Source organism: Saccopteryx leptura, chromosome 3 (genome assembly GCF_036850995.1).
Source record: "Saccopteryx leptura isolate mSacLep1 chromosome 3, mSacLep1_pri_phased_curated, whole genome shotgun sequence".
Classification (NCBI taxonomy): Eukaryota; Metazoa; Chordata; class Mammalia; order Chiroptera; family Emballonuridae; genus Saccopteryx; species Saccopteryx leptura.
The window spans coordinates 102,237,575-102,254,393 of NC_089505.1; the positions used below are offsets into that span (position 1 = coordinate 102,237,575).

Sequence of the window (16,819 nt, forward strand, 5' to 3'; positions counted from 1 at the left end):
CAGGTATCTGTAGAATAAATTTCCAGAACTAGAAATTGCTGGTTCAAAAAATATGTACATTTTATTGTATTGTTAACAGCTGTTGCCAAACTGCCCTGCATGAGGCAATTTGTACCTTCACAGGCGACGCAGGAGAGCACTACTTCCCCAGAGCTTTGCCAACAAGAATGAGTAGGCAATTTTCAGATCTTACTCAATCTAATAAGTGAATATTTACTTGGCCTTTTTTATCCTGTGTTTCTCCCAAAGGCTACCTCTTAAGTAATCCAACTATTTGATAGCCTGCCATTCCCCAACCTCTGCCTCAGGCTCACAGGCACATGGGCCTGGACTTCAGAGCCTGGGAGCCCTGCTTACCTGGTGGGGGCTACAGACACACGAAACAGTTGGTGACTCCAGATCTCAGGTTCTGCCTTACCTACTAGCCATCTCCCTGGAGATGCTTCTCCCTGGAAAGCTTTACCAGAACCTTTAAAAGTATTTTCCAAAGAGGCTTTGGGGCATACAGCACAGTCCCTGGAATCCAAAAGCCCCAATTTAAATGTTAACTGTACCATTTACTTAGCTGTGTAACCTTGAGAAGATGCTCAGCCTCTTTGATCTTTGGTTTCTATGTGAAGAGATAATAATGCTGACCACGTACATTTGTGTGAGGGGCTCTTACATTGTAAGTACTCATAAAGCAGTAATTGTTGTTTTATATATATTTGCTAAGTGAAGAAAAAGGCCATAAGGCCCTGGCCGGTTGGCTCAGTGGTAGAGCGTCGACCTAGCGTGCGGAGGACCGGGTTCGATTCCCGGCCAGGGCACACAGGAGAAGCGCCCATTTGCTTCTCCACCCCTCTGCTGCGCTTTCCTCTCTGTCTCTCTCTTCCCCTCCCGCAGCCAAGGCTCCATTGGAGCAAAGATGGCCCAGGCTCTGGGGATAGCTCTGTGGCCTCTGCCTCAGGTGCTAGAGTGGCTCTGGTCGCAACATGGCGACGCCCAGGATGGGCAGAGCATCGCCCCCTGGTGGGCGTGCCGGGTGGATCCCGGTCGGGCGCATGCGGGAGTCTGTCTGACTGTCTCTCCCTGTTTCCAGCTTCAGAAAAATGAAAAAAAAAAAAAAAAGAAAAAGGCCATAAAACAGCTTGTATTAAATAACATTGTTTTTTAAATGCACATACAAATATATATGTAGGATATGCATTTTAAAAGAACTGGAAGAACAAACATCAAAATGTCAAAAAACTTCTTTGTTTCTTTTTCCTTTATGTTTTTGTGTGATATCTTAGATCTCTAAGCTACTTTTGAAATTGGAGGGGAAAAGACTGGGTGAGAGAGGGTAATGTACCAAACCGCCAGGGTAGTTTCTATCCTCTTGGGGATTCTTGGGGTTCCCTCAAAGAAAGGAATTAGCCTGTAGGGAATATAGGGGTTTTTTTGCTGCCAGATAAGCCCTTCCTTGGGGAAGGGACCATCTCCCTCAGCCTTGTGGCCCTGTGGGGCTGTCAGAAGTGGGTGTGTAACCTAGGCAGGCCAATCAGATTACCCTATCCATCTCGCACAGGGATTGCCCAAAAGAGGCATGTGATCCAATCAGGGCTACAGCCTTCCCCCAGATTAGTGGAATCTAACAGTCTCTTTTCCTTTTAAATCTGGAGCTGAGCTGAAATGGAGGCTTGGGCACTGGCAACTATGTTTCTTGCCTAATGGAGAGATTCTGGTGAGAATGAAGCCCACACAGGCGGCATGGAACTGCAACAGAGGAATGGAGCCAGAGCTTTGATGGTAACGTTTGAGACACTGGATATAACTGCACCGGCTTGAAGCCAGTCTGCTTTTGGTCTTCCTAGTTATCTGAGCCAGTAAATTCTCTTTTGGTTTAAGCTAGTAAGTCAGGGAGGTTCCTGTCACATGTAACTAAGAAAGTCCTGATGAATACATGAACTCAGGTCATACCAGTTACTCTCATACCTTTAAGGTCATCAGGTCCAACCCACCAGGCAAGATGTTGAGGACAGTCTTCCCAGCAGCGACCTCTCGCAGGATCCTAAACACCCGCATACACTCGTTTACCCGCTGATGCACCTGCAACAGAGACAGTCCCAGTGGGAGTGGGAACACTACAAACCATCTGGCTAGAAACTCACTCCCCTATGGAGCCAAGGAAGAATGCAGGGGCGTTTCCTCCCCCACATCTCAGCGAGCACTGTGGGCCCACACGCTGAGCAAGGCTCAGCTGCTGCTCAGCAGCTCACATAAGCATCACCTAATGGCACAATGGAGTCAGACCTGCTGTTCACTCTACCTACCTACCCCCCATGGGATTGTCAGGAGAACCAAGTAAGACAATGTATATGAAGGCATTTTGAAAATAAAAGGAAATAAAGGTGCTCTTATTATTAATCCAGTACTGGATTCTACTTGCCCATTTATTGTCCACATCCACTGTTTTTGTCTGCCTAGCACTTACCCACTCTACTTCTCCTGTCAACCCTGCCTTTGAGGATTGCCTCCCACCCTGCAAAATAAACCCCAAAAGAAAAAAAAAAAAAACACCTAACAATGTATTTCTGATGGGAACTTCCCGTTTTGGTACTTCTTCTCAGCTTAGGAGTCTCTTTCCAGGATTTTTCAGACCATAGCTTGCGGCAGGAGTGGGGACTAGGGGAGCAACCTCAAAACAGTCCCATTCTCTCAGTTGGCGATGTCAAACAGATGCAAGCTCAGAGCTGTCAAGTACTGTGGTTCTAGCTTCATAAAGTGAGCCAGTCTGCAGATGAGACCAACCAGCAGAGGACATAGGGATGAAAATGAAAAACCAGTCCTGATGGCATCTGAGTCTGGTTCCAGTGGTCTTGCCCCTCCTACAAGCCTGCTTCCATAAGCCAATCAATTCTGTCACTTGCAATTATAAAGAGTCTTGATTAACACCTCATATGCTTCTCATATTGATGTGGCAAGCTCAGACTCACTAGGACTGCGATTTCAAGAGCGAAGGTCAGATAAGTCTGCTTAGTGAATGTAGTACAGAGAGGACAGGCTTATTAATTCTTTATCCCAAACCGGCCCAAGTGTACCTGGCTATTCCGAACATGAAATTCCTTCTCCCCTTCCTTAATTTGACGGTAGGGAATCCATTCCTCCTCCATCAACTCATGGTTCTCTTCTGGGGCCTGCTTGCAGAAACAGGTGGTCGCAGCCGACCCATCCCTGAAATACACATGCCACCAGGGAGAAACCAGAAGACACTCTTGAGCTTATTTCTCCCCTTTACCAAATCCTCCTTTTCCGCCAAGACACTGGATCATCCTTCAGCTAACAGGGAAAACGATCTGCGGCAGGCGTAGGAGAGCAGAAAAAACATGGATTTTGGAGACTGACTTGGATTTGAACCTCAACTCAGCTGTGTCACTTTCAGCAAGTTATATAACATCTTTGAACCTTGGTTTCTTCACTTTTATAATGGATACAACACTTGCATGGTTGTTGTGAGGATTAGGGGACTAACCTGGAACCTAGCCCACTGTCAGCACCCAACCCATGATAGTTCACTATGACTGTCATCCCTCACCTGTGCTCTGGCACAGCGACCACAAAGCCATGGGACGCCAGCTCCATGCAGAAGGCTGAATATAGTGTCCTAGAGATTCAGAAAGGAACAGAGAAAAGTGATCAGAAAAATGGCCCTTAGCCCCCGTTCTAACCATTCTCTGCTAGTGATCATCTCAAAAGATTGAATGAAGGAAGTTGCAGCAGCTCTCTCAAGGTGCCTTCTCCAGCCACAATACCCCCGTTCTCACCAAGGCTCCAAGTGTCCTCCTCTAGGAAGCCTGTGCAAACCAACCCATGGTGGTTTCCAACCCTATACACTGACACCCATTTGCACATACACCCCCACCCCCACCCCACAATACAGTTTGGCTACTTCAACAACTGCATTTTTATTATTATACTGTATGTATCCAAATTAGTTAGTAAGCACCTTGAGGATAGGGGCTCTGGTTATTTATTATTTTTTTTATTCAGTGAGAGGATGGGAAGCAGAGGCAGACTCCCACATGCACCCTGACTGGGATCCACGGGGCAAGCCCACTAGGGGGGATGCTCTGCCTATCTGGGGCCCTTGCTCCATTGCTCAGCAACTGAGCTCTTAGCATCTGAGGTGGAGGCCAGGGAGCCATCCTCAGGGCCTGGGGCCTACTCACTCCAATTGAGCCATGGCTGCAGGAGGGGAAGAAAGACAGAGAGACAGAAGTGAGGGGGGTGGGTGAGAAGCAGATGAGCACTTCTTCTGTGTGCCCTGAGTGGGAATCGAACCCGAGACATCGCATACTAGAATGACGCTCTACCACTGAACCAATTGGCCAGGGCTGGCTATCTCTTTAATATACAAATATGCATCTGTGATTCAGCATGTGGTATTTTTGTCTGTTCTCCAACTTTACAGGAAGAAAAGGAATACGGTAGACACTGCTAACTGCCCACCGCAGACACCTTTCCCCTTCCTCGTTAATAACAGAATCTAATTTTCAGCTAAAAACATTGTGATGTCTTTAAAATATGACATTTTCAGCCCTGGCCGGTTGGCTCAGTGGTAGAGCGTTGGCCTGGCGCGCAGGAGTTCCGTGTTCGATTCCCAGCCAGGGCACACAGGAGAAATGCCCATCTGCTTCTCCACCCCTCCCCCTCTCCTTTCTCTGTCTCTCTCTTCCCCTCCAGCAGCCAAGGCTCCATTGGAGCAAAGCTGGCCCAGGTACTGAGGATGGCTCTGTGGCCTCTGCCTCAGGTGCTAGAATGGCTCTGGTTGTAACAGAGCAACGTCCCAGATGGGCAGAGCATCGCCCCCTGGTGGGCATGTCGGGTGGATCTCGGTCAGGCGCATGCGGGAGTCTGTCTGCCTCCCCGTTTTTCTTTTATTAAAAATTAAAAAAAATATAATAAAAAATAAATAAAATAAAATATGATATTTTCCAGCCTCCTCTATAGTCAAGTTTGTCTGTGTGATTTAAGTTCTAGCCCAGCAATAAAAATATAGTACTGGCCTGACCTGTGGTGGCGCAGTGGATAAAGCGTCGACCTGGAAATGCTGAGGTCGCCGGTTTGAAACCCTGGGCTTGCCTGGTCAAGGCACATATGGGAGTTGATGCTTCCAGCTCCTCCCCCCTTCTCTCTCTCTGTTTCTCTCTCTCCCTCTCTCTCTCCTCTCTAAAAATAAGTAAATAAAATAAAAAAAATAAAAATGCAAGGTATAATTAAAAAAATAAAAATTAAAAAATAGCCTGACCAGGCGGTGGCGCAGTGGATAGAGCGTTGGACTGGGATGCAGAGGACCCAGGTTCAAGACCCCGAGGTCGCCAGCTTGAGCCCGAGCTCATCTGGTTTGAGCAAAAGCCCCCCAGCTTGAACCCAAGGTCACTGGCTCCAGCAGGGGGTTGCTCAGTCTGCTGAAGGCCCGCGGTCAAGGCACATATGAGAAGGCAATCAATGAACAACTAAGGTGTTGCAACACGCAATGAAAAACTAATGATTGATGCTTCTCATCTCTCTCCGTTGCTGTCTGTCTGTTCCTATCTATCCCTCTCTCTGACTCACTCTCTGTCTCTGTAAAAAAAAAAAAAAAAAAAAAAAAAAAAAAAAAAATTAAAAAATATATAGTACTATACTCAGTAATTTAAAATTTTCTAGTAGATATATATTTTAAAAGTAAAAAGAGCCCTGGCTGGTTGGCTCAGTGGTAGAGCGTCGGCCTGGAGTGCAGGAGTCCTGGGTTCGATTCCCGGCCAGGGCACACAGGAGAAGTGCCCATCTGCTTCTCCACCCCTCCCCCTCTCCTTCCTCTCTGTCTCTCTCTTCCCCTCCCGCAGCCGAGGCTCCATTGGAGCAAAGTTGGCCCGGGCGCTGAGGATGGCTCCATGGCCTCGCCTCAGGTGCTAGAATGGCTCTGGTTGCAACAGAGCGGCACCCCAGATGGGCAGAGCATCGCCCCCTGGTGGGCATGCCGGGTGGATCCCAGTTGGGCGCATGCGGGAGTCTGTCTGACTGCCTCCCTGTTTCCAACTTCAGAAAAATACAAAAAAAAAAAAAAGTAAAAAGAAACAGGTGGGATTAATTTTAGTAATATATTTAACTCAATGTAGCCAAACACAGTCATCTCAACATAAAATCAAAACATTTTTAAATGAAGTAGTATTTTATTACTTTTTCTTTTTTAATATGAAGTCTTTGAAATCCAGTGTGCATTTCATATTTACAGTTTGGACACTCAGTTTGGACCAGCCATATTTCAAATGTTCAACAGCTACATATGGCGAGGGGCTATGATAATGGACAGAGCAGCTCTAGTCAATGGGATGTAAGCAGTCGTATTAGACAGAACTTTCAGGAAATCTCCTTAAAAAGGAGAGTTCTCCCTTCTTTTCCTTCCTATTGCCTTGAACATAGATGTAATGGCTAGAGCTAAAATAGCCACCCTGGGTCATGAGACATCCTCAGAAATGGAAGCCAGGCCCTGGCCAATTAGCTCAGTTGATTAGAGCATCTTCCAGATATGCCAAAGTTGTGAGTTTGATCCCCAATCAGGGCACATATAAGAATCAACCAATGAATGCATAAATAAGTGGAACAACAAAATTGATGTTTCTCTCTCTTCCTTCCTTCCTCTCTCTCTAAAATCAATAAAATAAACAAAATAGATGCCTTTGACATGTGTAACACTCTAGACTTATATGCTGGTGAATGAATGTAGAGAACATTCACAGGTTTAAATATGGACATACGTACTACAGTTGTTAAGCTAAATAACAGGCCAAGGTGCAGAAATCAGAATTCATGGAAAGACTAATGACTGGATACTGAGAAAACTTAGGCCTGAGTCTGCCGAAGTCTCATAAAAGAGATGTTATAGTTCACCATCGCATTCCTCTAGTAGAAACCGAGAGGGCTGCGTGTGTACTCCTACCGAGTGCCAGGCTAACTGAATCCTCACAAACCACCCTGAAATCTAGACTCAGAGTTCGACAACTGTCCCAAGCTCACGCAGAGTGCAGGAGATATGGCTGGGATTTAAAGGGGAGGCTGAGAACTCCACAGGGGTAGGAAGCGAGTCTATCTCATCACTGCTACATCAGTGCAGTTATCCGTCAATATATGTTGAATATACGACTCTGACTATAAAGCTCAAACTCTTTCTAATACTTCTGTGCTGTTAAACAGGAAGAAAGCTAGCTAAAAGTGTCAATTTATATAAATGCTGGAACATGAAAAGCCTGCTGAAAGGCTCCACCGGGTGAAAGGAGCCTAGGGAAGGCCTTCAAGAGAAGGTGACCCAAGGCTATGGAATGAAGCAGATGGTGGGTAAGACAGCTGGCAGACGAAAATGTCTGTTTCTCTGCCCTTTGAGAATAAGACTCAGCAGCTGTCATTAGGCAAGGAATATGACAAGGTCTAAGGGAGAGAAGCTCTTACCTGAAGGCTCCCAGGCCATGAGAGAAGATGATCAAGGGATAACCAGAGTCCTTTGTCTTAAAGGGGCCATTCCAGCTAATAGGCAGGCGACAAGACCCTAGCAGAGACACAAGCTGTAGAATCTCTGGCTGTCCAAAAGCTGTAATCCCAAGGGTAGCCTGGGCATAGGCATGTGTGGGAACACATGTCCCTCCTTCTGGAGGACCACCACGTACCCCTGAGCAACCCAGGGCAACCAATCACCTTGTCTTTCCTGTTTTACTCCCTAGAAAGCATAAACACAATAGAAAATGGGAAGATAAACCCAACTGGGACATACTGAACAACCAGGGGCTAAATCCCCGAGATTCTAAGGTAGTGAGTGGGTAGAGTTCCTAATGGTGGAGCCTTCCAGGGGGTGGATGATTCAGTGAGACCCCCACGGAAGAGGAGAGAGCTGGGGGGGGGGAGCTGCAGAAAGCAGTATGCTCTTTGGTGGTTAAGAATGGTTCTTTGATCTGCCCAGCTGGCACAGAGTGGGAATTACATGCTGAATACATGAGTAACAGCCACCATTTGTGGGACACTCTCCGTCCCAAGCACTGCACTAGAAGCTGTACATACATCCCAGACTGGAAACCTGCAAAGGCAGGTTCAGGCAGGCTACATAACTTTCCCAAGGCCTACATCGAATAAATGATAAAGTCTGGACTCGAATCCAGGACAATCTATAATAAAAGTTCTTAGTATATAATTCTCTCTCAATTGTCCACATACCATGCTGGCTAATGGATGCCTCACTACAAAAGAGCTGGACAATGAAAGCTGTAAGGTACCTAGGGACCTCCTAGGAACACAACCAAGAAGCTGGGAAGGCATCTAGGGATGAGACCAGCTCTTACCCACAGCCATGTTGAAGAGCAAAGCCCCCCAGCGCTTGTTGAACTTCAGGTATTCGGCCAGGCCAGTGTAGTACTCGTAGCGGGGAATCCACAGGGGCTGTTCCACGGTCTCCTCTCCCTCCTGACAGGGGTAGAAGAGTCTAAAGAAGCTCCCCTGTAGGAAGAAAAGAACAGCTTCTTAGAGCAAGAAGCCCAAGCACCGCAAGATTTCCCCACGGACACTCAGTAGGTGTTAGGGTCACAAGCAAAATACCAAAATGGAAAAACTTGAGCTTCGATTCACATACCTGAATTGTGCATTCCAAAAATCCAGAAAGAGGCTATTTTATTTTTAAAGTACACATAAGGCTTATGTTATTTCAAATAGCCAACTGTATTTTGTATTACATCTGGGGGTGCACTAAAATATTTTCAGTGCTTAGGACACCAAAAAATGTAAATCCGGCCCTGAGCCCAGACCTGGAGGAACCCCAGGAGTAAGGTTAGCCTTCATGCTGAATGGAGCCACAGGTGGGTCGCCTCCAGCCGGCCCTTGGGAAGCGGCAGCACACTCCTTTTACACAGGAGTCCGTAAGAGGGTACCAGGAAGTACGGCCTCTCACAAGGGAGAGGGAAGTCCAAGGGCCAGCACAGAAGGACCTAGGAACTGATGGAAGAAAAGTCTGGAATCAAAGCAGGAGGGAAAAGTAAACAAAGACAGGAAGAGAGAAAGACAACTGTCTTCCCATCTAGGTTGAAAGTCAGTGGCCAATGGCACATGGTCCACTGCTCTTCCTCCCATACACTCAGATTCATATGAGGTCAAAAACCTTTCCAGGATCAGGTATGTGCTCTCGTGAGAGGTGACAGGATCTGCAAGCTGCCTTTGAAGCCAGTGCCCTCTTTCCTTCTAGCTGGAAAAAGAACCCGTAAGTTCTACTGAGAGGACGAAAAACAGGGAAAACAGATCTGGAGCTCTATAACCCAATCCAGACCAGCACTAACCCATTGTTCCCCCATGCACTTCTGATGGAAGTGCACCATCAGACTGGCTACTGACAAGTCACTTTGCAGGCAGAAGCAGTGTAGATGCGCAAGGATGGAGCTGGCGACACTTACCTGGGGACTCTGGCCCTCCATCACATCCCCGCAGCCCACGTGGTGGGGTCCTGTGACAGGTGGAAAGCCCACAGACTGGTTGACCCCCATCTCATCACCAGTTGACTCGAACAACAACGTGGGCAGTACTGACCTTGATGGCTGGAGGGTGGAACACAGAACAACCATTTGCTGGTTCCCTGAGCTTCCTGTTGCTTATTCATGTCATCTGCCACCGCTGTCCCCCCTCCTTATCACCCATCCTCCCTGCCAGTGACTCACTCAATCTTCCACATCATCTCCTTTGCTATAGTGCCTTTGCCAAGGGTTAGGGGAGCGTTTGTTGTTGGGAGAGGAAGTGGTGAGGGGATGACTATGAAGAGCAGAGACAGCTTCCATGCTCCTCAAAACCCACTAAGTGTTTATCTGGCCCAGCTCAGCAGTAACTGCTGCAGGGGTTAACCCTTACCGATCCTGCTCATGGGGAGACTCGGTAACACAGGTGACCCTTGAACAACAGTTTGCACTGCATGTTCCTGATTATACATGCACTTTTTTCAATAAGTATACAGTCAGTCATCCCTTTCTCTAGGTTTTGCATCCTCAGATTCAATCAACCACAGATCAAAAATAGCATTTTTAATCCGTATGTGGGAACACATGAATGCGGAGGGCTGGCTGTATGCATTGTTCTACACCGTTTTATAAAAGGGACTTGAGCACCGGCAGATCTTGCTCTCTTCAGGGGCGGGGCGCGTGGTCCTGGAACCAATCTCCTCAAGATACTGAGGCACAACTGTAGTTTTGGGGAAGTCAAAAGTTATGCACAGATTTTCAACTGCATGAGGGGTCGGACCCCTAACTCCTCACATTGTTCAAGGCCAACTAACTGTACATTTACAGAATCACTGACCTAAAAAATTGACTATAATGGTGGCACTTACACTGGGCCTTGAAATATGAGGAAGACTTAGTGGCAGGGAAGAAAAAGGAAAGCATTTCTATACAGGACATAATATAAGAGCAAAACAGGGTAGAGAGTAAAGAGTATGATGGGGCAGTAGCTCAAACAGGAGCCTTCAACGTGGCAGCTGTGTGTGCTTCCGACTAGAGAACACTTTTGGAACGTGGCTGCTTCCTACACTGGGGCCGACGCCACTGCCCCATCCTTCAGTCTCATCACCACCAGCACCACCACCATCACTACACTCTGTGCCAGGAGCTACACTAAAGTGCTTACATGGACTATTTAATTGAATCCTTTCAACAATCCTCTGAGATATGTACTGTTATCTCATCTTACAAATGAGGAAAATGATGTTTGATAAAGGCAGGTAGTTTACTCAAGAACATACAGCTAGCAGAACCAGCTCAGTAATATGGCTGTTAATGTGGAGGACGTCGTCAAACTTCTCAATATCCATTCTATCTTGCCTTCTTACACAGTAGCTGTGATTTGATTATGGCTGAACCATTCCTAACCTCTAGAGTTGGTCCTAAACTGACCTGAGCCAATCAGCCCTTGGTATCCCCTGGTCAGTATTCAGAGGAAGAGTGGGTACAGGATGTAAGAATAGAGCCCAGGATTTCAGTTTGATGGTTAAGAGCGGAAAAGTTCTTTCTTGTTTTGAACTACAGCAATGTGCAGATATAAAGCCTTGAACTATTTGTTGCAGCCACTTTGCTACCTTGAGGATGAAACTACCCATAGAGGGTTGCAGAGCTAAGAGAATCAGAGGAATAGTCATATTTGTGAAGACATTAAGAATCTCAGGATTAGCCTGACCAGGCGGTGGTGCAGTGGATAGAGCGTCGGACTGGGATGCAGAGGACCCAGGTTCGAGACCCCGAGGTCGCCAGCTTGAGTGTAGGCTCATCTAATTTGAGCAAAATCCCACCAGCTTGAACCCAAGGTCGCTGGCTCCAGCAAGGGGTTACTCGGTCGGCTGAAGGCCCGCGGTCAAGGCACATATGAGAAAGCAATCAATGAACAGCTAAGGGTGTTGCAACACACAACAAAAAACTAATGATTGATGCTTCTCATCTCTCTCCGTTCCTGTCTGTCTATCCCTGTCTATCCCTCTCTCTTTCTCTCTGTAAAAAAAAAAAAAAAATTAATTAAAAAAAAAGAATCTCAGGATTAGATTATAACTGAAACTTGACTCAATCCTAGACTTTCTAGTTATATGTCAATAAATCCCTTTATTTAAACCGGGTTTAGATTTCTATTGCTTGAACCAAAAGCATCTAAACTGATACACTGAATCTTGAGCTCACATTTTTTTGTTGTTGTTGTTCTTTTTTTCTTTTGAGAGACAGAGACAGAGAGGAAAAAGAGACAGGAAAGGAGGCGGGAAAGAGGAAGAGAGAGTGAGAAGCATCAACTCATAGTTGCTTCACTTCAGTTGCACACTGATTGCTTTTGTATATGCCTTGACTAGGGATTGGGCCTTGGGCTCAAGCCCAGTCAGCAATTCCTTGCTCAAGCTGGTAACCTTTGGGCTTAAGCCAGCTACCCTTGGACTCAAAGCCAGTGACCTTGGGCTTCAAGCCAGTAACCTTTGGGCTCAATCCAGAGAATTTGGGATCATGTTAATGACCCGCACTCACGCCAACAAACTCAGGGATCAAACCAGTAACCTCAGAGTTCTAGGTCAATGCTCTATCCATAGCACCACCACTGGTGAGGTCAGAGCTCACATTTTTAATCATTACATTATTCTGCTTCCTTAAGGCACTCTGAGATGGATCAGAGGATTCAAGTCAAAGCATGTCTGGGAAAGTAAACCTTAGAGCATTTCTGTCAATCCTCCCCATAATCCCTCCCCACTGCCCTTCCTACCAGCCCAGTACAAACATGTGCTTTATCAATGAAGAAATCAAGGTCCTACTGGCTAAGTGAGCAGCTCAAGGTCACAAGCAGAACTGTTACTTACACATAGATCTGCTGATTGCCAACTGTCAGTGGAAACCCCAAAATCTGATAATCATGTCATTCTATTTAACTTTGGAAGATAATAAATGATTTTCTTTCTATTATAGACTTCTTCATTTTGTTTCTCGGAAGACGTTTAAAAGTAAACCCAATTTTTTTTAAAGAATCTAAGCTAAGCTCTTTTTTTTTTTTTTTTTCTTTTTTTTTTTTCTGAAGCTGGAAACGGGGAGAGACAGTCAGATTGACTCCCGCATGCACCCGACTGGGATCCACCCGGCACACCCACCAGGGGCGAAGCTCTGCCCACCAGGGGGTGACGCTCTGCCCACCAGGGGACGATGCTCTGCCCCTCCTGGGCGTCGCTCTGCCGCGACCAGAGCCACTCTAGCGCCTGGGGCAGAGGCCACAGAGCCATCCCCAGCGCCCGGGCCATCAAGGCGCGGCAGAAGGGTGGAGAAGCAAATGGGCGCTTCTCCTATGTGCCCTGGCCGGGAATCGAACCTGGGTCCCCGCACACCAGGCCGACGCTCTACCGCTGAGCCAACCGGCCAGGGCCTAAGCTAAGCTCTTGATGCATTCAATGAACTGTTTCGCCAGAGAGAAACTGTGTGTGCTGCTTAGTCTGAGACCCTCACCTGTCCCCTTGTCATTAATGGCAAGTCAAGTCACCCACACGACAGTGAAGCAGCAGAAAGTTCTAACTGCTGTAAAAGAGGGTCAGATACAATACTGCAGAAGTTCTGAGAAGAAAGAGCTCCTTTAGCTCAGGAGTGAAGGGGAAGATGGAAAAAGTTGACTTTCAAGTAGAAGAAAGAGTGTGTGAGCAAAGGCATAGAGGTAAGAAAACAAAGCACACATAAGAAACAATGGATGGCAGGCGAGAAAGGGATGGTGTGACCAGATTTGGAGGCTAGCAGGTCCCTCCAGCTAGATTAAGGAGTTGAAATCGACTCTGGAAAATGAGGTCATAGATATGAGAGAGACAAAGTCTGAAAAACCCAAGTTTGAGCCCCAGCTCCTTTGCTCCGAGCTTTCTTAATGAAGCCTGAGTCCCCATCTACACAATAGGAATATTATCCATCTTCATAGGGTTGCTATGGAGATAAAATGAACTAATGCATTTAAAGCACCTAGTGTAATTCCGGGCGCTTATCCAGGAAATATCAGTTAATTGGGTAAAAAGCAGAAATAAGATTTGGCAACTGGGTGGATTTGGGGAATCAAGAGAGAAGGAAGAGCCAACAATGAGTCTGGTTTCAGAATTGGGTAGAATGATAGATAGTACCTTCTTATGGGAAGAGAAGTTGGTTTAAACCCACAGAGAATAGTGCCTAGGATTGGAATCAGAATGAGTGGTCTTAAAAACAGCTAAACGAAAGGTGAGTAGAACCCTCTGGGAGTTCTTGAAAGTTCCTGGGAAGGTTATCAATCAAATTAAGTTTGGAAATAAAGAAAAACTAAAGAAGCTAATTGGCTACAGTGAGGCTAACATGAAAATGAATCTGCATTCCTTGGGATCATACTGACTGATGCCCAAGTAAAGTGGGAAGATGAAAAAATTCAATCTGACTTGCACATTTTGACAAAGAAACATCCACATGGAGCATCCAGAGTCATTTCTAGTCAATGCTATGGAATTTCCCAAGGAAATCAGCCCAGATATCTCTACCTTCTTTTGCTCACTGTATCTAAACAATTCATGGTGGTGTGTCATCCTGGTACACTAAGGTCGCGGGTCTGATCCTCTCCCAGGTATTTATAAGAAGTAATCAGTGAATACACAACTAAATGAAATAGTGAGTTGATGCATCTCTCTTTCAAATCAATAGAAAAATTAAAAGATATATATATATCTTTTATATATATATATTTTAGGGCCCCATTCCCAGAATTCAGATAATTTTTAAACGCTTCCCAAGTGTTTCTGATGAACAAGGTTTCAGAATCTCTGGTCCAGATGGTACACGGGATTTTTCTTTTCTTTTTTTTTGTATTTTTCTGAAGCTGGAAACGGGGAGAGACAGTCAGACAGACTCCCCGCATGCGCCCAACCGGGATCCACCCGGCACGCCCACCAGGGGCGAAGCTCTGCCCACCAGGGGGCGATGCTCTGCCCCTCAGGGGCGTCACTCTGTCGCGACCAGAGCCACTCTAGCGCCTGGGGCAGAGGCCAAGGAGCCATCCCCAGCGCCCAGGCCATCTTTGCTCCAATGGAGCCTCGGCTGCGGGAGGGGAAGAGAGAGACAGAGAGGAAGGAGAGGGGGAGGGGTTGAGAAGCAGATGGGAGCTTCTCCTGTGTGCCCTGGCCGGGAATCGAACCTGGAACTTCTGCACACCAGGCCGATGCTCTACCACTGAGCCAACCGGCCAGGGCAGGGTTTTTCTTTTATTCAGACACATGTGTATGCAACATCTACTGAGTGTTGCATTTCACCATTTTCATACAGTGTTCCAGTTCATTTTTTCTTTTTTTTAAGATTTTTAAATTGATTTTAGAGAGAGGAGAGAGAGGGAAAAAGGGAAAAGTGGGGGAGGAGCAGGAAATATCAACTCATAGTTGCTTCTCATATGTGCCTTGATTGGGCAAGCCTGAGGTTTCAAACCAGCGACCTCAGCATTCCAGGTCCACACCTTATCACTGCGCCACTACAGGTCAGGCTCTGGTTCATTTTCATATTAATAAAATGATGACTACGATTTCACTTGGTTTAATCTCATGGCCACCAGAAGCATATCCCTGCCAGTTACTAGGCTTAACTGGCCTAGTATCTGTAGTCTGAGTCCCCAGGCTTCATTAAGAAAGCTCGGAGCAAAGGAGCTGGGGTTCAAATTTGGGTTTTTCAGACTTTGTCTCTCTCATATCTATGACCTCATTTTCCTAGTAACTGTAGTGCCCTGCTGTAATAGGTCTTAATAATCAATTTATTCAATAAATGCTATTTAATTTTTAATGTTTAGCCTGACCAGGCGGTGGCACAGTGGATAGAGTGTCGGACTGGGATGCGGAGGACCCAGGTTCGAGACCCCGAGGTCGCCAGCTTGAGTGCGGGTTCATCTGGTTTGAGCAAAAGCTCACCAGCTTGGACCCAAGGTCTCTAGCTTGAGCAATGGGTTACTCGGTCTGCTGAAGGCCCGCAGTCAAGGCACATATGAGAGCAATCAATGAACAACTAAGGCGTTGCAACGCGCAACGAAAAACTAATGATTGATGCTTCTCATCTCTTCGTTCCTGTCTGTCTGTCCCTGTCTATCCCTCTCTCTGACTCTCTCTGTCTCTGTAAAAAAATAAAAAATAAAACTTGTTTAATTTTTAATGTTTATTTTATTGATTTTATTTATTTATTTTTGTTTGTTTGTTTGTTTTTCATTTTTCTGAAGCTGGAAACGGGGAGAGACAGTCAGACAGACTCCCGCATGCGCCCGACCGGGATCCACCCGGCACGCCCACCATGGGGCGACGCTCTGCCCACCAGGGGGCGATGCTCTGCCCATCCTGGGCGTCGCCATATTGCGACCAGAGCCACTCTAGCGCCTGGGGCAGAGGCCACAGAGCCATCCCCAGCGCCCGGGCCATCTTTGCTCCAATGGAGCCTTGGCTGCGGGAGGGGAAGAGAGAGACAGAGAGGAAAGTGCGGCGGAGGGGTGGAGAAGCAAATGGGCGCTTCTCCTGTGTGCCCTGGCCGGGAATCGAACCCGGGTCCTCCGCACGCTAGGCCGACGCTCTACCGCTGAGCCAACCGGCCAGGGCTATTTTATTGATTTTGGATAGAGAGGGAGAGGGAGATACATACAGAAACATCTATCTGTTCCAGTACGTGCCTTGATTGGGGATTGAACGGCAATCTCTGTGCTTCAGGATGATGCTCTAACCAACTGAACTACCCGGCTAGGGCATGCTATTTAATTTTTTACACTCTTACGCCTTACTCTTTGGATCTACTACAGAGGCAAGACTGCTTTTTTATATTTCTTTGCAGGCCAACTCATCTATCTTCATGCTTGCCTTACATAGTATGGATCCAATAAATACCCCTTTATTTGGCTTTGATTTAAATCCTCTCTCTTTTTTTATTTTTGACAGAGACAGAGATAGAGAGAGGGACAGACAGACAGGAAGGGAGAGAGATGAGAAGCATCAATTCTTCTTTGTGGCATCTTAGTTTGTTGATTGCTTTCTTATATGTGCCTTAATGGGGGGGGAGGGGGGTTTACAGCACAGCAAGTGACCCCTTGCTCAAGCCAGTGACCTTGGCCTCAAGCCAGTGTCCTTGGGCTTCAAGCCAGCGACCTTTGGGCTCAAGCCAGCGACTATGGGGTCATGTCTATGATCCCACGTTCAAGCCAGTGACCTCACACTCAAGCTGGTAAACCCATACTCAAGCCGGATGAGCCCATGCTCAAGCCAGATGAGCCCGTGCCAGAATCTCCCTTTTGCCAGCTGTGTGGACCTCTCATCACTGGCTATTTCAGGACCGAG

At 46.8% G+C, this 16,819-nt stretch overlaps 2 protein-coding genes across 3 annotated transcripts in view; both read right to left on the reverse strand.

The window, feature by feature from the left end:
* The window catches only part of PAQR7 (progestin and adipoQ receptor family member 7), a 373,180-nt gene that overhangs the window by 109,266 nt on the left and 247,095 nt on the right, over positions 1–16,819 (reverse strand). The window lies entirely within an intron of this gene.
* The window catches only part of PAFAH2 (platelet activating factor acetylhydrolase 2), a 68,495-nt gene that overhangs the window by 49,862 nt on the left and 1,814 nt on the right, over positions 1–16,819 (reverse strand). For both annotated transcript variants that reach the window (XR_010750211.1, XM_066375492.1), the window contains exons 2-7: positions 9,429–9,569; positions 8,331–8,484; positions 7,450–7,546; positions 3,557–3,625; positions 3,063–3,195; positions 1,957–2,070 (exon numbers count right to left, since the gene is read on the reverse strand). Coding sequence is in view for 1 of the 2 variants with exons in the window: in XM_066375492.1 (XP_066231589.1) it covers positions 1,957–2,070; positions 3,063–3,195; positions 3,557–3,625; positions 7,450–7,546; positions 8,331–8,484; positions 9,429–9,518 (657 nt within the window). In the remaining variant the exon portion in view is untranslated. The remainder of the gene's footprint in view (positions 1–1,956; positions 2,071–3,062; positions 3,196–3,556; positions 3,626–7,449; positions 7,547–8,330; positions 8,485–9,428; positions 9,570–16,819) is intronic.